This window comes from Rhopalosiphum padi, chromosome 1 (genome assembly GCF_020882245.1).
Source record: "Rhopalosiphum padi isolate XX-2018 chromosome 1, ASM2088224v1, whole genome shotgun sequence".
Taxonomy (NCBI): Eukaryota; Metazoa; Arthropoda; class Insecta; order Hemiptera; family Aphididae; genus Rhopalosiphum; species Rhopalosiphum padi.
Genome location: NC_083597.1, coordinates 70,516,202 through 70,541,514, shown reverse-complemented (window position 1 = coordinate 70,541,514; position 25,313 = coordinate 70,516,202). Strand labels below are relative to the sequence as shown.

At 33.9% G+C, this 25,313-nt stretch overlaps 1 protein-coding gene across 1 annotated transcript in view; it reads right to left on the bottom strand.

The window, feature by feature from the left end:
- The window catches only part of LOC132929638 (uncharacterized), a 119,988-nt gene that overhangs the window by 15,397 nt on the left and 79,278 nt on the right, over positions 1 to 25,313 (bottom strand). Inside the window, exons 4-5 of the mRNA XM_060995131.1 lie at positions 14,653 to 15,237; positions 7,757 to 7,987 (exon numbers count right to left, since the gene is read on the bottom strand). Of these exons, the coding sequence (XP_060851114.1) occupies positions 7,757 to 7,987; positions 14,653 to 15,237 (816 nt within the window). The remainder of the gene's footprint in view (positions 1 to 7,756; positions 7,988 to 14,652; positions 15,238 to 25,313) is intronic.

Sequence of the window (25,313 nt, the reverse complement as noted above, 5' to 3'; positions counted from 1 at the left end):
AATGACACTAATTTCACCCTGTTCATCGAGTTATTGTTTTTGACTTTTTTTTTTCTTTATCGTACCAATATTATTTTTACAATGTTCGGACAAATACCTCGCCTAGCTGGTATTTTTTCTCTTTCTTATAAGGTAAATCATTTATTATCTAACAGCTTGTATAAACGAGCGCGCTGCACGAAAAACTCTAGTAACTAGGTATATAATATATATATATATATATATTTATATATCTTTTAATAAACCGGAGAAACGAAAAAACAATTTTGCGATAAACATGATAAATGACGTTTTTCAAGTAGCGTGCAACGTTCAGTTCAGGTGCTCCTCAAAATTTTTGTGCGGCTCTGTCCAAACACAATAGTCTACATTGTGACCTACATTTGTCAAGTGCAATTCGTTGCAGCGAAAAATAAATTTCATTCGAACAAAACGTATTTTATAACTTGGGGTTAGAAAGAAAAAAACTCCGGAAAACTTTTGTTAAACGCAACAATAATATGAGTTTCAACACCGATTATAATAAATAATAATAATTATTATTATTTTCAAGTGTCCTCCTTGAACTACAACAAAAACAACAAAATAAAGTTACATAACGTGTAATTCTATATAGACAATTTATATCAGTATAATATAATGTCGGTTGATGATGGTCAACAATAAGTCAGAAATGTCATCGACACTATACTATTCAGAATATTCCTAAAATAATTATTATACTATGTATGTACTTAAATACTGGATAATATAATATATATAAATAGTGTATTATTTAATTATAATGGCATCAGAAAAGAAACTTTTTGTTTCTCGAATTCTCGATTCATATTGGCCAATTTTCAATAAAAACTGGTTACGGACGGGTAATTATATTTTAAAATGCCATACATAGTTAAATTGAACTTAGGAAGCATATGCGAATAAATTCAACGAGAATAAACATAAACATTGGCAGGTATATTTTACGAAACAGAATTTTTTTTAAATATTATGAACATTAAATATTTTGGTTTTTATTTTACAAAAAAAAAAAAAAAATATATTGCACACAATAAATAAAATCTTTTAGTTTTTCATCATCGCCTTTGGTCGACGATGCGCGACGCTCAGAAAAATATATTATATTATTACTAAAATATACAAATTGTGATTTGCGAACGTTATCCAATTAATATAAAATTATGGTCGTTTTAAATCGATAGACTCCCGTCAATAATACATTATTAATACTAATTTATACACACTGTGAACAAAATAGTTTAGTATAAATATAATATATTATTACGTATTTATATATTCCAATTATCTGTATTAGACATGCCACTCGGTTAGTGTGCAGACAGATAAGTCATGCCGATCGTTTTACCGCGATAAAGTTTGAGCCGTCAGCTATTTGTCACGGACACCGTGACGTAAATTGCGTTCAGTTAAATAATATAATATTATTGTTATACGTGGCGGGGGTGTATGCGTGTCGTCTCTTTCGCATAAATAGCATAAAAGTATGTACGCGGTGTACAATATAATAATATAAATGTGAACGAACGGACGGTTACCGCGAGTGGTATCTAGGTATATAACGCGCTCGGTCACTCGCCCCCGTAAGGCACGGCGAGTAGAATATAAACGTCACCGGAATGCTCAAATGATAAACAGCTGCTCGAAATGAATAATTTATTAATTTATCCCTCGTTTCTCAGTACGTAATATCATAGGAGCGCGTGACAGAGAACGTCATTTGCGGGGGTTGACAGGAATCGGCTAAAAACGCGAACTTATCTAGTCACATGAATAATGCGGTTCAGACACGAACAAAGCGAATCAGAACGAAATAGCATGACAATAATGTAATGGCATTACAATGCACTGAGGTTTATTTTTTCTCTCCGCGCATAATGTCTTTGTCCGCCAGACCCCTAGGCTTAAATAGAAACGCATTATTTCGTATATTATAATAATATAAATAGACCCGCGAGTAGGTTACTGTGCACGCACACATTGTATATATATATATATGTGTATACATGTCTACATAGCGTATTTATATGATCAGATATGGCCGTGGAATGGTCAGAAAGTAATGGAACGAAAATAATATACATATAATATATTTTCGAGAAGACATAGACGTGAGGGGGATCGTGTTTTCGCGTGTCGTCCGTAGTGTCTCCCTCATCCGCGGACGGTCTTCGTTATCGGTGGCGATAAACGATTGATCGTACGAAACCTATTACTTATAGAGCTGCGTGAATGAATTACAAATCTAAATGTATAATACTATAATGTATTAAAACACAACATTTATCATAGAGATATTGAACGCCAATCGGTATATGACCACAGCTCGCGAGGGTAGATTAGTAATTATGGGCATGATATATAGTGGTGAGCTCATAAGAAGGGGATGAGGGTGTCATATCTACCCATTCTTTGGATTATTTTTATCTATTGATTTTTCATCATTCATTGTTAAAATAAAAATTCACGTTTTCAATTCATTTTTCCTGTGTAATTTTCAATTTTTCATATAATTTAAACTTGAAATAGATACCAATAATATTGATAGATTAAGGTGTTACTAATAAATAAATACATACATTATATACAAATTCAGCTAACACATTTTAACACGATTAATGATATATATAGTTATAATTAATAACTAGCATCGACAGGTAAATGCAAAACATATATTTTTGTTGTTATATTACGTGATCTGAAAAATATTCAATAATGTATATCCTCTTTTAAAAAAGTTGAGCACGCCACTGAGGCCCTCATGCGTATAATATATCCGAAGGATTTCACTGCAGAATTGATTTTCGTGTACAATCCACAAATCCTCTATATTATTATTATTATTATTATTATTATAAGAAAATTTATTTATGTATCTGAGTATTTTTACACTCACTTCAGAATTATATTCTGATTAAATGTGTTGACGTTACGTATAACTATGTAGATTCTATTATTATGTTTTTTTTTATTTTTTATGCATATTTGAGCAAAAATAAATACATAAGTGACATATTTCTGTTTCAAGTTGAATAATACATAAAAGATTTGTATATTTTATAAATATTAGAAAAAAAACAGTTTAAATTTCGCTCATAACTTGATTAAATTTTTTATTGTTACTGGCTATTAAGTTATTTTGAGCTTAAGATAATTGAACAATCAACCGGAAAATTTAATATTTTAATGATATCTAATTTGTTTCATAATAATTAATAATTAAAAATAATCAAAAAATCAATAAAATTTGTACAAACATCTTTAAAAATTATATATTAGGTATAATCCGAATAGTTTAAATTTCTATGCAGTATGCATAAAATATATAATATACACAGTTTTATTATACTATTAGATACATATTTTTTGTCTAGCTATTTTAGACTTGGATATTTGAAAAATTCTATATTATAACTATTAAATTTAACAATTTCTGAAAAATACACAAATAAACACGCTTATTTATTAAAAAAACTATATTATAGTTATATAAAATATATAGTTTAATATTTGCGACGATACATCATGTATAATTATACCCGTCAACATCCTGGCAGTATATATGACATCATATAATACTATATTATATACATTATTCACTCGTTGTATGAGTGATTTTTTTTTATAAATCCATTTTTCCAATGATTTGTCCATATCGGTCTATAGTCTATATAATCGACAGTAGATTATACAGACGTAGGTCTATACCACCTACGGAGCGCGCACACGTTGTATTCGTCGTGCGATCGATGATTTCCTGTCAATCGGCCAACCCATTATTAACCGATTGATTTACCGCACTTGGAGATCTACAATTTAATAATAGTGTTTAATTATTGTAACCGCACTCGCCGACATGATCTATTGCAGCCTGCATGCGCTGTCGGTCTCGGACGTCAGTGGATTTCAATCGGAAACGGAAGAAAAAGAGCAGATCGTCAAAAGTGCCGAGGTACCTGCCGCGGATATAATATATTATTATAAAAACATTTTTAAGACAACCGTATATGTACAATACACACGCATGTATACTACAGTTGTGAGTATAGGTTTACGTGCGTGACGAGAACTAAAACCAGAAAACATGTTTTTGGAATATCACACGTCGAAGTAGAGGAGGAGTAATAGTAGCGTACAATACATATAGCATACATGTTATACGCGTTCCTGTGTATTATTATATGCGTAAATATATAGTATGGTTAATGTGCCGAGGAAACGTTCGTATTAAAATAAAAACTTTAATTATTATTATTAACCACTATATTGCTTTGACGACTTGAGTGAAGAAGCTTCGCGTTTGAAGTTATCAAAAAAATACATCTCGCGCCGGTGGGTCATCCGTCTTTTGAAATGTAATATTATATATGCCCACGAAGGCGGGGATTCGCATTAAAATGCATTTTGTTGCCGACAATTAATAACGTAGCTGTTTAATATAACAATAATAATATTATTATGTACTTATTATACGTGTATATAATTAATGTAATGTTTCGACGAGACACTCGTAATAATTATACACGTCATGACAATGTTATCTCCAGATCTTCATATTATCTGATGCGTCATTATCACCTTTTGTTTCGTTTCGTCGTCTTGTTGTCTTTGAAAATGACAAATCGCTCTTTTTATACAATCACCACAAACGACTTCAATAATATTATTATAACTGTGGATCACGGATATATATATACAGTCGATTATATGATTACATATAAAGTATAATAAATTAATAATGCTTAAATACATATAAGTAGGTACATATAGAGGACGAAATTTGGTACTGGTTATATATAATATTACCTATTACTTATTGATATAGTTTCAAGTTTGACTTAATCTAATTTAAAAAATTATAATATGATATACGCATTGCATAAACATATTTATTACGGATTACCAAATGTCTGAGAACAAATTTTTTACATTCATAAAGTTAGACCTTCGTTATAGGTTTCTAAAGTTATTTCCATGGAAAAAGCAAATAGAGTTAATACTATGCAAATAATATGTCCAGGTTTATTATTTTTAATTTTCAAATGCATATTTTAGAAAATATCGAAGATATCACTCAGTATTTCTATGTTATACCATTATATTTAAACCGGTCTCAAAATATTTTCTACAGCCAACAAGTTTGCAAATCCATTCCTAGAATTCTCAAGTCAATTCGTCCATGCTAATTTAATTTATACCCAGTTCTTCAATATTCATAGGGAAAAATATTAAAAACTGTTCACAATGCCTTACAGTTTTTGGATCAACATTGAGTCGTTGAAGGACTTACAAACTATTTGCTAAATCTTAGTATAAAATGCAAAATCTTTTAATGAGGTTAAAGAGTAAACTTTGTGGTCTATAGACACCATTTTTTTGATGAGAATATGAGATCAAACAGCATTCAACCACATAACACGCAAATCGATAACACACATTTCGCCTGAGTCCTTTGACTTTGAAGAGTAAATCAAGTTTACGCGACGTACCTATACATCCATTTAATATATTATAATATTATAATATAGTAAGGCATAAAAAAGCGCAGTGCGCGTACGCTATATTTTTTTTTTCAATAATATAACACATTCAGTATTATTCTATTATAAATATGTATTATGATTATAGGTACCGTTGATGTTCTACTAAGTATAATACGCATATACACACACAACAATGTTATGACGGCGCTGTAATAATTCAATATTATCCCGTTGGCGTTGAGTGGAAATCGTCATGTCCTGCAGCAGCCCGGTTGAAAATCGGTCGGAACGCGCCGCCGGAAACCGTTAAGTGGTATTTTTTTTCGGTCACAAATCGAAACGCGATGTCCTATATACGTATAATAATAATAGGATTTAAAGTTGAATTTGCGAACCCGAGGCTGCACTACTACATACGCGTTTTAACGTAGACATATTATACATATATACGTATACGCGACGGTTCACAATAATAATAATATAGTGTTTGGGCGCGTTATCACTGGCAATTGCTTTTTATATGCGGGTCATAATATAATACAATGTTTCGTATACGCAGCAATATACGTACTGCACATATAATGTATCCTATAACATATTATTATTATTATTATTATTATTATTATTATACAGTAAGTATATAGAATGTAATATACGGTTTTCATTCTTATCAGCCACCACCAGAAAGAATTTATATATATACATCAGACGTAAATAAATTGTTCTCTCAGCTATGTTTGTGTGATTTTTTTTCTCATCTCCTCCTTAGTCTTCATTTTCTTCTCCGTCGACGCATTATATAAGGTTGATATTATATTATAAATACATTCATAGGTATCCACTTGTATAATATACGCGCTATCATAAGAAGCGGAACTTTCGGACGATTTATTATTATTAGTATGGCTTTTGAGTGGTGAACCGTTCGTGACCGGGGTGCCCGGTTGCCGATATCCTGTTTCATTCGGTCACGTGGCCTCCGTCAACGCTACCATCGATTAACTCTTTCCGGCAAATATCTTTTTATCTGGTCGCCGTCGCAGACAATAGCCTCCGGAACGAACGCGGACCGTAATGTAGTGCGACCTCTTCGCTGTCATCATAGTCATGTATAGTCGTTAAATAGCGATAATGACGTGCATTTTCAGTATGGTAGAATCGGTGGGGGGGTAGTCTATTCATAACCCCTAAATACCCACTGCACCACGAGGCATCTGGTAAACCTCCACTTCCGGCTTTTACGGGACATGCATTGTGTGTGTATGCATGTAAAATAACGTCAATGTAGTCACCGCTTCCTCATCCCTCCGCCATACACGAAAACAGTGTGTGCGTTGAGTGTTAATGATCGTTCGTTTAAATTGTATAACACAATACACTGGTCTAAGTTCACGAAATCAGCGTTAGAAATTATAGTGTGTAAGTATATTTATGTTATAATTTTGAAAACCAAGCAGAAAGACATAAAACGCTGAAAATGTTACACTAAGACTTGAACTATATTATAATATGTTTTAGAAATAAGAAACGTCATTGTAGAGTTTTGACTGTGTTCAGTGGTTGTGAGACACTACATTTTCGAAATGTGAACTCTGCTGCAGTAAACTCATTTTGGTATTCGGCCACCGTTCAGGGACTCGGTTAATTTAAACCGAATTCAAACGTAATTTTAAATTCACTTTCAAGAATCCTGCTCATTTTTATAGTTATATATATATAAATTATACACTACGCACTACGATTCGCGTGAATATATTCAGTTTGGGATTCCTATTATACGCTTAACTATTTTAATGTGTAGAAAGACAATTTCGTTTATATTTGCAATGCTAATATAAAATACGTTTTAAAATAATATATTTACATTATATACACAGAAAGCTGTAAAAACGATTACGATAAGCGGAGGTAAGTATTTAAATTTTAAAGTTTTGAAACAAAAAATGCCTTTGTATGTTATATTATGACCGTTGTCTAGTTTTTCATAGCAGCCCAACACCCTATTACGCCTTATGTTCTTTGTATATATACATTGTAAAGTAAAACAGACTTATATATATATATATTGTTAATTGTATACATTTAGTATATATGATGTAAAGAGAACGGACATAACGACATGACAGCCGGTACTCAAGCATACAGATTAGCTTCTTGCCTCATAGTCGATACTATATATAATATATATTATTGTCATTATTCTTGCAAGGTGATCGCAATTAACGTATGATTGTGCTCTATGATTTACTGACCTGTATGAGATATGCGGTATCCGGCCACAGGGACAGCGTGACGCACGTGGTGTCTGTGAACAAGTTTCCCTTCAGGCCACCGCCGTCGATTTCCCACGTGACTAAGTAGGCAGGACGATGGACTTGGCGGGCGTCCCACGCCACCTCGGCGATCACCAACACCTTCTGATGGATCATCGACACTTCCCGCAAGTTCCACACTTCCGACGAGTCCGATGGATTGTCATCGCCCTATAAAACGAAATAAACTTATTTATCTAATAATAATAACTTATGTGGCTCCCAATATATACAGGGATATGGTATAAATATACATAAATAACATTAATTATATTACAAAATTAAAAACTTAAATTGGAGAAGGATTGACGAGTTTTCATTGCTGAACCTTCATCTAGGTGAGAGGAACGTTTCTTAAATAATTAATTTAGCGGTAGGGCATTTGACTTTTTATAATCGGACGTGAGTGAAATATAAATTATAAATAATAAATATCTATTCAAAATTAAATAAAAAAAAAACTATAATGGTATAAATATTGAAGCTTGTGCCACCTCTAGAAAAATGTATCTGTATGCACTAAGCCTATACGTGATGTAAACAATATAAGATTAGATAATGAAACCAATAATAGAAATAATAAGTTACTACTATAGACTCAAAAAAAAAATGGAATAATACATATTTAAATATTATATACAACTAAAGTATAATAGTTAAGTCGATGAAGCATTATATTATAAACAATTTGAGATTTTCGTAAATGTAAGTATAAGATGTGGAATAAGTGGGCGGTACAAATAATAACGTTATATATATATTTATATATATATATGATGGTGCTTTAATGTTACACACAAGGAATTATTCGTTTCGATTAAAAGGGTCTGCGCGGTACACAAAATCCTGATTGAAAACATTATCATTAATCCTGAGTTTTTTTTTTGTCCCAAGTCAATTAACCCTTGCGTTCAATCGGTGAATAATACTGCACATTAAATGTGCATCGTGTAAACCAACTGTTCGCTACAACTTATTTCTAGTTGGTAATTATTGAAAACCTCTAGATGGATTCAAAATGATTTCGACAAGGTAACATACATCGCCTCCATAATATTACATATAGAATATACACAGTACACACGTTCACGCAGTTTATAGTGGTGATTTTATTATATATAGTTTTTAGACTCGTAAAACGAAAAGTCGTTAAATGTTATTGAATCACAAAAATAACATCGGTAAAACCTCTTCCCGCGCCAACACCACTGGGAGTTATATTATCTCCAAAGACCCTTACCCCGAAACGTAAAAGTCAGAGGACCTCTGACACCGCGTCCTAGAAAATGTATTCCCAAACGGTTCAAATTGCCAAAATCCAGATCACCTACAGCATTTTTTATGAAGGTAATAATAATAATAATAATAATAATAATAAATAATAATAATACTCGGGAAAGTTGATAGGATATGAATAAAACATCGACTGCATTGTACTGTCGAAACGTCCTGGGTAGTTTCGAACTCGTATAGCGACGCGGGTGAACGGTGGTTAAAGTAGTGAAGGATGGTTGAGGTGGTACTGTCGGTAAACGAAATCAATGGCGGTTTTTGTGCGCGTGTTTTCTCACACGTATACACTATATAACATATAAATGTATAATAAAAAAATAAAAATAACTTGCATGTTATAACTAATTCTGAGCAAAAAGATTTTTGGATTTCAAATGCCACGTCAACAAAATCTCGTTGTTATTATTATATCGAAACATAAACAACGCTCAGTGTGTGTAAGAAAACCTCGTTAAAATTATGTACATACTTGTTGAATTTATAAAAGCTGCGAAAAATCAAGTTACATTATGGTGCACGCAACCAGTAAAGCCAACGTCGAAATAACAAAATAAAAATAAGGCGTCGGTGAGTGCTGGACGCGTAATATAATCGTTGGTCTCACCCCTTTTGAATCACATGAAACAATAGACGCACTATCTCTGTCATCGTCGTTGAAATAAGAAGCTTTTTTTATACGAATGACGTATCCATTTTTTTTAAAGATTTTTTCGTCTTTTGTAAATAATGATTAGGTAATTATTGTGTGCAAGTGCTCTCGAAAGGAAACAAAATCGAAATAACGATTAGCAGGTTTCATATTATGGATGACACAAACATAAAAATAACGCGAAAAACGATTCCAGCAATTATTTCGACGACGACAGACGCGATTCGGATACAGAGCGATAAACGTTTACTCAAAACTCGATGGAATTTTAATGGATGTCTTATTTCTTATTGAAATTGAAATTCACATATTTTTCTCGGCTCCGCTTCGTTTAACACGCACGCAGCATATGAAACACCGAAGAATCGTTATTTCTTCCAAATATTTATTGTTATTTACATTTTACAAGGGAGAGTGATAATATATTCTATTCATCGTTCTTTTACAGTATTGTAAATGATTTTTTCAGAATATTATCTTCGTCGTATACAGGCAGACGCACAACACTTTTATACGAGTGTATATAATATATATATATATATATATATATATATACGATAGGAGGGATTTAATGAATTATCGTAAAATGTTTTTCGATCGCCCGAGACATATTTTAATGGGATAGAAAAATGTTTGGACACGGGTGAGGGTGGTGTGCGTGGGCGGGGGTGGCGTGCGTGGGTGCGTGTCGGCCGAAGATATTATGCGATAGTATCTATATTATATATATATATATATTTATTATATATAATCGTAATCAATAACCGGCCCGTTGACGCGTTTTATTTTTCTCTCACCCTCGTCCGATCAGATAAGACACACATTATTTGGCGGCCGATCGAAGTGGCGCCCGTCGAAATCGCCGCGGAGGATCGTCGGAGAGCACTCATATCGGATCGAAGGTCGTCTATGCCACCACACGTGTTTTTGTATATTATTTTTTTACGATTCAAGTACAATAAAAAAAATCGGCCAAAAATGTTGAGAAAAAACATGAGTGTATAATATGCGATTTAACGTAGGTACGTGGTCTAACTAAATCAACCCAGATGATAATATATAATATACAACAAATTTATACACAAGTATTTTTAAAATGCGTTTGTAATTTGCTCCAAAATTTAAATCTATTATTCTTTCGAGTTTCGATAGTAAAGTATGAGAGTATAATACTCGTATAAGTATAATCTCTAATAACCAATTTTAGATTCCAAGTGGTCATTTCACTAACTTATTCTCATCACCATTCAACACTATTCCAGTATTAACTTTACAGCTATTTATGTCCTATAGCTATAATAACATTAATAACAATAGTAAAAGAAAATATACATTACATTTTAATAATATGTTATTAATTAATAATATTATACGTGTATTATTTTTGTTAAAAATGAATACTTTTAATAAGTATTGTATCAGACGTCAAACTTTGTAATGACTATCTGAAAAGGCGGTAAGTACTTAGAAATCCCGAAAAATTATTGTTGTCATCGATTCTCTTCGTCAACGCGGATACCGATAAAAATAATCTAATAGACACTATAATATCGGTGCAAAATAAAAACTAAGTATATTGAAAATAAAAGTATACAAATAAGTATACCTGCATTTTATACATAATTACGTGTATAACATAAATATATAAATGAATCGGGCGACAGCGAACCGACGACTATAATTAGCGCCTGAAACGAAAATTTAATCGAATTTTTTAATTTGACGAAAATCCATAAAACAATCACTTTTTTCGGTCATATGCGATAATTATATTATTATTCCGATAGGTATGTAGGGAACTCGACCCAGCCTCGGCGTGACGCGCTCGCACGATGATTACAATTATTTAGAACGCGTATTATGTTGCGCACACGTTTACGGGACGTGTGTGCTTTAATTAGATTAATATACTCGCGCGCGCTCAATATTAATATTACCATTATTATTATAATATTATACGCGCGTGTATAGCATTATAGTATCTAATGCATATATGTATACGCGGCGACGGGGGAGGCGCACTCACGTGAACCGGGCGAGAGACCGAGCCAATTATTAATATTATTATCGGTCGGCCGTGGGGAACGGCAGCGTTGACGCTGGCGCGTATCGCAGGTGTCGAATTTCTCACGCGCAACTATGGGTGTATATTATACGCGGAAGAGCCTATTCATTTTGCCGCAACAGCCGACAACGACGAGAGAGTAAACAACTACTAAAATAATAACAACAACAATAATAATAATAATATTATATTATATTACCATAATATCATAACGAAATCACGACAGTACTTTATACATATGTGTGTGTGTGCGTATCTCGCCGGCATAGATCGAATGAATTCAAGAGAACATAATATTATTATTGCTGGCTGTATTATGCTTGCTTGGAATCATTGCGATGGCAGAGATGGAAAAACAATATAATCTTAATAATAATAATACAATAATAATATATATATTATTACAGGTGCCGACGTAACAAAGTCGTTACGCGCGATACTTTACGGTCGTTGTTTACTGGGAGTTTTTATTATCGTTATTATTATAAAAATTTACAGCTCAATTTACTGTTTTTATTGTCCCGCGGGCCGCAAAGTCGACACGCAGTCCGCCCGCGTTTTTTATCGTATAATATAATTTATTCTCCGTTGCTCAGCGCGGTATATTATTATGACGTATTATATCATTATTATACGTTCGCAGGCGGTGGTGACGAAGATGACAAGGTGTTCGAACAATAATAATTTTATCATAACGTATCGTATTTCAAACGATTTTCCGGTCCACGTGAAAAAGATTGACGCAGCTTTTATTCGCGGGGACCAGGACGATCCTTTGATTTCCTACCAGCCACCGTAGCAATGCAAACGCCAGATTTTTATTTTTTCAATCGGATCATTCGTAATATAATGATGTCGCATACATAATATTTTGTGATAAAATCAATTATAATATACGCTGCTTTCTGAAATTCATACAAAACAATCGACCGACAGACTATAGAGGGATTTTTATTTGGACTCAGAGAATTGCAGCCTCCTCCTACTTTAAATATGAAAATTTGTTATTACACTTAATGATATTCGTTTCTTCATATTCAAAGTATTAAGTTTAAAATTATATGTTTATAAAATCATATTTTATTTAGTTTACAATACTTTAGTTATGCCATAATTTATTTTTTGTGAGTATAAAATAATAAAATAATTTTATTTAATATTATGTACCTTATTATAGGCCCGATAAGTACTGTAAAGTGACATTATAGGATATAACGTAATATTATTAATTACGTAATGGAATCGATGATAAACAATAAATTAGGCTTGCCCTGGCTGATTGTATTATTATTTCATGTATTTAATTTAGATTAATAATTCAATTCAATTTAATAATCGATTAATATTGGTTATCACCATGTCTCGTACATATCGCTAAAGATTTTTTTATGCATGGTGGTATTCCTCAATTTTATAGGTAGTTCATTGTACTTTAATATTAAGTATAGTTTATTACTGTCACGCCTTTAATTTATAGCTTTCGGCGAGGCCGCCGAACTCTGTGAACTATAAGACATTATTATATTGCAGTCCGCGGAGACGATTTTGTCTTTAGGATTTGAGAACAAAAAAAAGTACGACGACGGATTTTATGTAGGTACACTGATTATTGTTTCGTCGTTATAACGAGCTGCGTGCTAAACAAAACGAAAAAAAAACACCTCCGCACTCATACACTATACAATCGTAATTTTCTGGTTCGTTAAAATGCGTATCTATTATTATATTATTATTATTATTATTATCATCATCATCACAACGGAATGCACAATGAGATAACAAAAATATTTTCATGTAATACACTTGTGTACATATAAGTATAGATATAAACAGATACCTACAACGGTAAACATACATGTATGTAGTTAAGTTTTTATGTCACGAGCATAGAGTAGAAAATAATAACGAAAATAACGACCAAATTTTGGACTGTAACCCGTAGGTATACTCGACAAAGAAAAAAAATGTCAAACGAATGAATCCGCGCAGGAAATCGATCGATAGACACGTCGCAAATGGCCACGGGTTTATTTAGTTTTCGTTTTTACTTTTATTGTTATTATTATTATTATTCATCCTATACAGTCTATCGCGTGCGTACGTGCGTGCGAACGAGAGCGAAACGACAGGGTACGAACCCACTCCGGGCCAGGCGGGGGCGCAACGTGCCCCGCGTAACAAATATTCATATTTTCCTTTATGGCACACATATGTACATAATATATAGGTATATCATCGCGTATATATTGTATGATATACGACGCGCAACCACGCGCGGAGTAAGTCATCATCAATCCGAGAGGGAGATTCTGGACTATATATAATATTACACCGTCGTCGTCGTCGTCGCGTGGATCTCACTCTCATCAATCCACGTCCTTTTCGCGACGTTAGGTGAGCTCTATATAATATATACTACTAAATTATGCAAAGCACAGACCGTCACGGCAAAGGGTAATTTTTGGCTTATTTTCTTTTTTTAGTCCCAACTGGCACCACATAATATTTTTCACTCATGTAGAGAGACGGTTTTTGATAAATCGTAAATATTTCCATATATACACACAGCTTTATCTCTCTCTCTCTCTCTTTCGATTTGTTACCCGAGGAGTATACAGAATACGGAATATTATGGAGATTCTGGATTGTCAACAAGTGAGAAAAATAAAACAAAATATTGCTTATAACCATCAATGTTTCGGCAAATTTACACCGGCTGACTGAATCGGCAACGAAATTTCCAAACCAAAACAATAAGTCGAAGAACGCGAGTAAAATTCGAATACTTAAATGTATAGATAGTGAAAGATTACCACGAATTCTACTCACCATGAGGCGGAGAGACTCTTCTTGGGGCGCCGACTTGGCGGCCAACGGTAACCGGATGCCGAGTATCTGGTCGCGGCCGAGGCTCCTAATGATGATGTCGGCGTCGCGGAGGTCGTGTAAAACAGGAGTAGCTACCGGGGACGACAGAGTAGGTGGCTGAGTGGCTGCGAGCTCCTGAGACGGAGAGCCGTCGGCTGCGGCACCTCTAGCGGCAACGGATTCAACCGGAACCCGTAGGACGGATGTGGCGGTGACCGGCGCCGGGCTGAATATGGTCACCAAACCCTCTGCTGAGACTGCGAGCACGCGGACTGTCCACGGTGCCGTTGTTTTGGGCAGACGCGCCTTGTAGCCGGGCGTTTGACCCAATTGGGACCACGAGCGCCTGGTTCCCGGGTCTCGGCGCCGCATTATCACGTACACGAGACGTTGCGCGGATGGCGAGAGCAAGTCGGATGGCCGCGGCCAACGCAGCGTGCCCGAGTCGATGGTCAGTGCCCGTTCGCCTCGCGCCTCCACCACGGGGCTGTGTTGTGACCCACCGTGCCAGTCGTGGAATGAACAGGCTTCCTGGCAACCCACGTCCTGCAGGAACGCAACAAAAAAAACATAGACAATGATCAGTATTTTATGTAATACGCAGTACGTGCTAGTAAAAACAAGGAGACGATTTGCCAAAATTCACATTTTAATACAAAGACCTAATTGGAAAGTTTGTTTGATAATATTTTGTTAAACATAGAACGGTACATAATAACAATAATTGTAGTAAATTAAATATTATATATAAGTAATACCATTAAACTATGTTTTAAGGGATGTCCATATAATAAAATCTCTTCTCAAAAGCTGAAATAATAATAATCTAAACCATTATAATCCTAATTAAAAAACTCACGATACCATTTTTCTCTCTCTCCTTCTCACGATTAATCAAACCTATATAATATGTATCTGTATAAACATCGTTTAGTTCCAACAATATCAAAGTGCCTATGGCATATGATTACAATAATGAAACTTCGTTATCAAAATTGTTTACCGAGCTTACTTAATTTCGACCCCTTTTCTATTTATCTTCTTACATAAACACATATCCTATACCTAGTCTATACAAATATATCTGTATCTCGGTACTTTTAATTATCAACATGATAGTATTATTATTAATGAAATCAATTAAAATCTTATTATAAAACGTCGTTTATTTTTTTATAGCGAGCGATCAAATTTATATTAAAGCTTGTACTAAGTATATAGGTGTACTAGCGATTATTTCTGAAAACGTTAGACTCGTTTCAATCGATATTAAGAATAACTATATACTTACCTAAAGGGCGATAAATCTAGTAACTGCGATTATATAAATATTACTTTTTTGTGTAATATTATATCAACCCGTTTTATATTATGAATGTTAAGAAAAAATCAAATTAAACACATCGTTTATATTATATTTTCAGAAATAATCGCCCGTCGTCGTAGATCTATTAGGTATATAAAGAGTGTATAGACATAATATAGCGAGGATCGCCCTGCATAAATATAATACCTCGCGGCTTATAGACGACAATTTCAAAACCGTTACCATTAAAAGAGACGATTATTATTATGTATATATATAAAATGCCTTTTGTAAATATTTCCCATCGGTGTTTGTTTGAGGGATATTCGTCCGCCGTCGTACTCACCATTATATTAATTTAGAAACACGTATTTTCTCGTTCGTTTATATTTTATAAATGTATATTAAAGGAAAAATAATTGTTTGCCTACCCGAGTATACGAGATCGGCCCAGCGGTTATTAAAGTATATAATAATCGATTGGACCGGAACGTCTGCACAGTTATGTCGCACAAACACTGATCCCAAGGACACGAAACCCGATGACATTTTTATTTTTTACGGATTATCGCGAATATAACAGAATATAATATGATTAATATGATTAATATCATACTTATAAATTATATTATATTTTATATATATATATATATACATATATAAAATACGATGCAAAATCGACCAACTTCACCAATTCATTTCCAAAAAAATTGTTTACGAACTGTTGGCTATAAAATAGAAATCTGCAGTCGTCGTGTCATCCATTTACGCATATTACAGTAGTCTGAAATAGCCACCACAGACGCTGAACTCGAAAATAATAATATTACAATAAATTAAATACGAGCGTGTATTATTATATAGGAACGTATGATCGGTATAATACCTACACACGCGTATCATAATACAGCTTACACGTATAATATTGTCTGTGGAAACGTTCTGTGCAAAATTTACGACCCTGTTTCAAAATATTATGCGAGTTGTCTTGTTTTTTATTTATTTATTTTTTTAACGAGAATAAATTGTCGTCGAACAATATTATTCACGGCTGTAAGCGCGAGTATATATATTATAGGAGGTAGGTATTATAATAATAATAATAATATATAATAGTAATCCGAGGGATTATCAAAACGGTCGCGGGCTGCGTTACACATAATAACACGCAATCCACAGGATTTTCGGTGCTCAGCTGACAATTTTTTTTATTTTTTTGAAAAATCGCAGTTTGTGGCGCTCACGCGCAAAAGTAATTTGACGAAAAATCCTACTCGAGAGAATATAATATATAAATTGTTATATTATACACGGTGGAAACTGTACACCACGCTGGGTAGTTTGTGTGGCGTAGTGGTCGACGATCGTTTAGGGAAAAAAAGTATTACATCTATTGATTGAATACATACGCGTATAAATATATTATTAATTATTATTGCGAATAATAAGTACCCAATAACAACTACGACGTCTTGCGCGCAAAAGGCAAAAAAAATGAAGTTACTTGTGTATATACGTATAATTTTCTATTAATATTTATGAAAAGAAAAATAAGCCAGAGCTAATTATCGGAAGAACTCGTTTTACCGACGAACCGCGTCTACTAGCTGCTGCGTACCTATATAGATTGTATATATGTTTTTATGCTTCGGGACTTTTATGGTAAAGTAAAAAAAAAAATGTATAATAATAACGATAATGAAACCGGTGTGCCTCCGTCATACAGGCAACAGCATTATATTATTATTATTCTTTTCAAAATTTATTGAAAACAACGATAATTACGTTCGTTTCTCTATTCAGATATTATTTTTTTAATCAACTGGGTATAATTTTAATAATCGCCGATCACCGACCGAGTTCATCAGTCTCGTAAATCTTTGTCGCGTTCCCCGGTTAGACATTCTCAACGATGAGACAATAAAACTATTCTCGTACGACGCAGTAGCTATGAGTAGTAAATACAATATTACGGTAAACAAAAACACTTATGTGTAAATCTCCGGCAGCAAATCGCATTATTGTTGGGTGTTGATATTTTTCACCGCTTTGCCACCACCATAACACATACTTAAATACCTATATTTAGATACTCTGTGGTATTTCTTAGTTATATCATACAAAAAGTATTTATTTATCTATAAATAATTGGCGAAAGATCTCCGACCGGAAATGACGAATGTTATACGGAATCCTTGACGTGAATTATTTTTATATATCTTCAAATTTCGGCCGTGATCATTATACTGTAGTATAGTAGTGTTTCATTTAAAAATTATTTGAGTTAAAAATTTAAATTAGATAATCTGAATTTTTCTTCTTTTCATTTATTTTGTATTTTGTTAAGATACGAGAAAATCTTATCTTTTCATTAAATATAGGTGAGTAATGTGTGTATGTCCTATTCTATGTCTGTTGATACAGGTCACATATACTTTATTGGGGTGTTGACGTGGAAGGTCCAGGGTTGGTTCTTTTACTTCATTGAGCTTGATTGATAGAATATATTATTATTATTATTATTCGAGCAAAATATGACAAGTTAAACCGACCGTCATTCTGCGTGTTTAGTGTTGTACATTATTATGATATTATCGCGTATTCCTGCGACGCGATAACGATGGCAAAGGCGGTCCGTCTTTCGTCGTTTGATGATGACAAACGTATCGTAAAAAACCAACTAAATCAGCAAATTCAACGATAGCGGAATCGAAACAGCTAACGACACGACATGTGCCAGCATCGGATGCAGCGTCCGCAAATAATTACGCGGTCGAAATAAAGAATGTATATGTGTGTGGTGTGCGTGAGCGAGCGGCCATATCAAAGTGAAATTTATGCCGACGCCCGTAATAAGCCACGTGTTTATTTATTTTATAATATATTTTATATATTTTTTTACAGAACATATAATACCATTGTATATATATTGTACTCGTAAATATTCTTGTGCGCAATTCTAAAAATGCAAACGTTCTGCAACCGTTCTGACGACAGTGGGCGAAACACTAAAAGGAATAAAGAAAACGACGACGTACACACGATCCGCATTATTATGTTATTTTTTTTCGAGCCTTATGAAAAAAAACAGCATACGATATTATAAGGGATTTAGTTCACGCACAATAAAAACGAACGTCATAACTTTGGCGATGCGCTCTGCCCGCGAACAATACGAGTTCCTATGTGTACCTATATAATATTATAAGTATATTTGTTCGTGCGTGTGTATGCGATGTGTCTCGTCTTACAGTATGATAACGCGCAGGTACAGGTATGTACAATATATATAACAACAACGAAATAATAATAGCAGATTTCGTTCGCAGCGTCGTATTCGCCTCGAGGACCCAACATACCGTTCGCGTCGGGTCTGCAATGGTAGTGTGTATCTGGGGTACCCCATACATTATAATACACAGTCCCCCTCAAAATATGTCTTTTTTAATCTATTTGGATTATCGGTGACCCGTACGCTTGTGCAAACATGCGATCGCATATCATACGGAGGATAAGCGAAAAAAAATACTGAAAACAGGTAGGTACGTCGCAGCTTGCACAGCAGACAATAGTGTAACAATATTATTATTATTATTATTATTATTATCGTTGTCGTCGTCTGTGTATGCATAACAGACACGATAACAATGCCACACACACAAACGAGACTCACTCGCCGTCTGCACCGACGACGACACACAACACGAAGAATATCAAACACACGTGCGCAAGCACGCTGTATATACGCTGACAGTATTATACGCATTCAATACGTCAATCAACGGTGGCGGACAATAAAATACATGACTACGCGTATAATACCCATAAGAGTATTCGAAACGATATACAAACACGCACACAAGCCTCGAGACATAAATAATATTATATACTCCGGTTGGACCTCGTCAGCGGGTGTCAAAGCGCGTAGGTGTATTATATATATTATATATATATAACTATATTATTATATATAATAATATGTACACGTCTTGTACGGCGCGTATAAATTATTATACGCAACGTCTATATTATAAGAGACAAAACTGTCGCAAGTCCTACAGACGGGTTTTTAACATTTTTTTTTTCTATCGATTTGTTTCGCACCAAAAATCCGACGACGATCGTATTCATTGTCGAGCATCGAGAATTCGAGAGGGACATCGCTTTTTTTTATTTACGCACATTATACATGCATTATTATTATGTATACTTTGTCGATGTACATATAGTCGTTCCGGTGGCACGCGCGCCCAGGAAACCGTTTTTATTGTTATTATTATTATTGTACGCGTTATAATATTGATATTGTTTATTTCGCCCGGAGACAGTATCATACACGCAAAAAAAGTACGAGTATGTCGATATAATATATAATGTACATGACGACGACGGTGAGAGGGTTTGCTAAACAAAAAAACCATAAAAGTATCGATTGACCAAAGACTGTGAAAACCCGTAACGGCACGCATTCCGGACTCTGTGAGGAAAAACAATAATAATAATAATAAATGTATATTATAGGTACGTATATACTGTTACATAATTACACGACTTTATAGTGAATTCTAAGTCATTTAATGTCGCAGCGGAATTCGTTTTTCGCCGCGACAACCACCGCCAGCGCAATATCTTTTGTTTGAGTATTTAAATATAATATGAGCGTAGAAAGACAGAGAATGAGAGAGAACACTAGTCAACCAACTTTTTAATGAAAATAAAACCCCGTCACTTTATATAGGTATTTATATATATATATATATATCCAATGTATACTTACTCGTGGCTACCGTACTTTTGGGACCACCGCTACCCACCCACGCACAACCGCCGGCAGTCGATTAATATTCGGAAACCGGGAAATTTAATATAAAAACTCAGGCCCGTCGCCGGTTCCTGCATTTGTATTGAAAACGCGGCATTTGAACAATATATAACTACTAACCGATCGAAACGAATACACCGTGCTTTTGAGGTACACCTATAGATATAATAAACGTATCACAGTCAAAAATCGAACCAATTCTCGAGCGCGAGTTGCAAGAGAAAAAATAAAATGAAACAAAGTATATACGTATCAATATACATAATATTTTTTAGTTGGAATATCATATATATAGGTAAAATATTGCCCCACTGAAAATCGATTATATATATGACAATGACAATAGCTAGTATTGCAGTAGGTGTGTTATATAAATATATAGAGCTGGATGTTAATGAGCTCTGTATTGATTGTTTTTAAATGACTTGAACACAAATAATGTTTTCTTAATTTTAAGTGGATTTATTTTACATATTAAATTAGATAATTTCCTATATTATTAATACAATTTTTTAATAATTTTCCACCAATTGTAAGAATTTATTCAAAATTAAAAACACAGTTTCTATTAACTCGAATCTCTACGCAATTCAATTTAATTATTTTGGATTCATAAATCTTAATATTCGTTGACTTTATTTTTTTTAACAGTTAAAATTAACATTGAAGTTGTTTTAATTTTATACTTTCGCCTTTGTAGTAAAAAAAAAAAAAATGTAATACAATAATTCTTTTTTTAGTTGATATAGACATTTTCATGATTAAATCAGCATTTAAAGTTAAGCAAAGTAAAGTACATACCTATAGTGACCCTGTGCTACTTAGTTCATCTATTTAAACTTTAAATATTTATAAATAACTATAACTAATTAAAACCTATATAACATTTGATTTATATAATATGTATATTAAAATTTAGGAAAATTATTCCACTTAAGATATTAAAAACGTTTTTTTCAAAAAGTTAATTTTGTAATAACTAAAAGTTATACAAATAAAAAATATGTCAAGCTATTATTACTTTTCAAGAAAACGAGTGTTCAACTTTTACACCAAAACATACAGTACTTTTATACGTGTATATCGATCCCTGAGGACACCGCATTAAGACCGCAAAGTCCGTTGCACGTGTGCATAGACTTTTGCAGCCGTTGCGGCAGAATAACATAATAATAATATTATCGTACCATTTGTTGGAAACTGTTTAACTTTGACTACATTGCAAAAAGAAATATCAGATATCTAAGAAACAAATAATATTGTAAATATATTATATAATACTTTGAGTTTGCGCTAACATGCAAAATTATACGTGCAACTATATAATGCACACACAACAAGTGTGATTTTAAAATATTTTAAAATGTCTCAAGTGTTGTGCCGAGGCATAATCGAATTAAAAAAAAAAAAAATTGTTTCCATCTCGACTCTCGGATAAATGAAAACAGTATGTGTAGCCCGAACGTTATTTCTTACAGCGGAAGCTCTGAAATAGTATTATAATATCACGGGAGTTGAATGCGTTCACGCGCGCACTGCATTCGGTTGTGGGGCCGCCCGCGGCCGACTACTGTTATTATAAGCTCAATTATTTCGAGTGAATTCATCAGCAACGCGCACTCGTTTATTATTATTATTATTATTACTATTATTTATTATTATCATTATTATAACGACGGCGATTTATGTATACATTATGTACACCGTGGATAAGACTATTACTATAGGAGATGCTGGGGCGCAGTACGTGTAATAATAATATAATATACATATCGTTATCGCGAATCGATGCGGTGAAAGACGAGGAAAAAATATAAACAGTAGCCATGAGTATTTTTTATTATTATCATCGTTATTAGTGTTATTATTTTACACCCTGAGGCCAAGTATCTGTGCTCACACGTGCACATACGCACTAGCGCGCGAGTCATATATATAGGTATACATTTACGTACTAATACATCTGCAAACGTGACAAAGCGTAGACACTACATATATTATTTCATATGACAATATAATACATAATATAGAGATTGGCAGGCACTAGGCAGTGAAAGTATATATTTATTTATAGGTAATAGATACTCGGTTACCAGATTGAAATTACCGCCAAGACGATTGCTTTAATTTGAGAGTTTAAAAGGGAAAAAATAAATCCGTACAGAAGTATAAAAAAAAAGTATTATGAATTATTCATCGAGGTCGTCGTGTAAGTCTCTCGGCACTGTTATAATATTCAGCCGGGGATCTTTTTTCGTTTTATATACATGTGTGCTCGCGCGAGCGCGTACTGCGTTTGGTTGTCTCGCTCCCTCTTCGCTCGTCTCTTGGTCACCACAGCCGGGAGTTCTTTATTCAAATTTCATTCAATTGTTGCACGACGGTGTGTCATTACAGATTTTATACAAAAAAATAAGAGGGAGAGAAAAAAATTAAAAACCGACCGGAACATCTTTAGAGCTTTTTTTTTACTACTACATCTGGGCGCGCTTTAAAAGGATTAATGAGCACAACCGTTACCCTTTGTTGGGGTTTAAAAAAGAACGAAATGAGATTTAATCACATCGCTACGTCGACGATTCCAGAAGATTTGAAAACATTTATACTAACACATATAACCGATGTAAACGTACGTACGAATTGATCGGTCATGGACTACAGCTAAAGCTGCATAGTAATAGGGTTTTTATAATATTTCCGTAGTCTTGTAACTATAAAGAGGTTTTTTTAAATGTAATTACACGTTTTAAAATATTTTTTTATGTTGCACTCTTTACCTACAAATAATATAGTATAGTATATACATATAGTATTATTATATTATATATGCATATTGATCAGCGACCGCTTTTGCAGCGTGCGATGGAACTGTGGAATTCTCCGGATAAATAACAACAATATTGATGAGCGATTTAATGTTTTATTTTTTCAGTTCTGCTTATTGTGAACAATGATAACAGTTTTTTTCTCAACTCTGAGACCGGATTCGGCGATGGTTGCATCTAGGAATGTTTAAGTATACCTACAGGTATATTTTAGAAATAGTTGTTTACGAGTCGTACGGAGCGGAATTTATATAATGGTCTAGAATTAGCTAACAACAGTGCTGCCGACGACGGCGCATCAACAGCAACTGTATTACATATATTATTGTTATATACGTGACCGTAAATGTAGTCAAACCTATTGGGGAATTCGATTATTTATTTATTTTTTTTGAATTTATATCGTCTCGAGAAAATTTGCAAACGGACGAGCGCTATTATAGGAATCCACTCTCCGCTACACTCTCACACTACAATCTACTATACGTTATATGTACCTATATACTATACACTGCATATAATACGCGTGTACAATGGACTGGAGGGTTGACATTTTTATAACAGCAACCATCCGTTCGATTCGGCCTGCTGCTGTGTGTTCCAGGCAGCTATATTATAATCCAATCTCTGAACACGGCTTTCGCGTATTATACAAACCAGAGTACCTACATAATATTAATAAACGAGTACTAAATTATTAGAAATCAAACGCGTTTGTGGCGTGCTACTAAATCAACAGATTAAACGGCAAGGCTGTATAATACAAAACGGGTGTCACGTATATTACACAGGTATACTATAATATAAAACACCACCGTGTCGTCAAACGTGAAAACCGCATCGAATGGCGATCTATAAATATGTTATTTATACCTATATGATATTATTTCGTATGGCGTTCGAGGGGGTCTCTAGCGCGCGCGCGCGCTTCGCTCGTGTGTGGTTTTTACGCAATGATATCGGTCACGCGATAAAATCCGATTTTGGGTGAAAACGTATTGTGTTATACCACCCAGCGAGAGGGTGAACGGGTATTTTCACCACAATCGAGGCCGTCTTACCGAGTCGTAAATGTACACTATAACAATATTATGCTCCAGCGTTGTCCGTCGTAACCGCACGTGTGTGATCCACCCGCGCCGCCATAAGGAATTATTGCGCGTCTTCGCCGGGGGTGGTAGTTTGTCGTATTTAGGACCAAAAACCTTCGTGCAGATTATTTGCGCGCCGTTCTTTTATTGTATTATCGTAATCGAAAAATTTCGTGGGAACGAGACACGTAAACCTACAAGTATATAGGTACCTATACAAAGAGTGTATAAATGCACACGGCCTTACCATTTTATTATCATATATATTATATATAATATATGTTTTACAGTGTACCTATATAATATACTACACAATTTTACAACTGTGCTGAAATACTACACACCGGTGAGACGTTCATTAAAATTTTAATTCCCAAGGTTTGCCGTCGTCGGAAAATGAAAAACGCCGGAAACACGTGACGAAAAAACCGAGACTTTATAATATATTATATATACTTCGGGGAATTCCACACGTTTATTATATTTCTTTGCTCGGAGCGGTTACTATATATCTATATATATATATACGACAATTTTGGTGAAAAACAATACGAAATATGAGTTTCAATTTGGGTCTT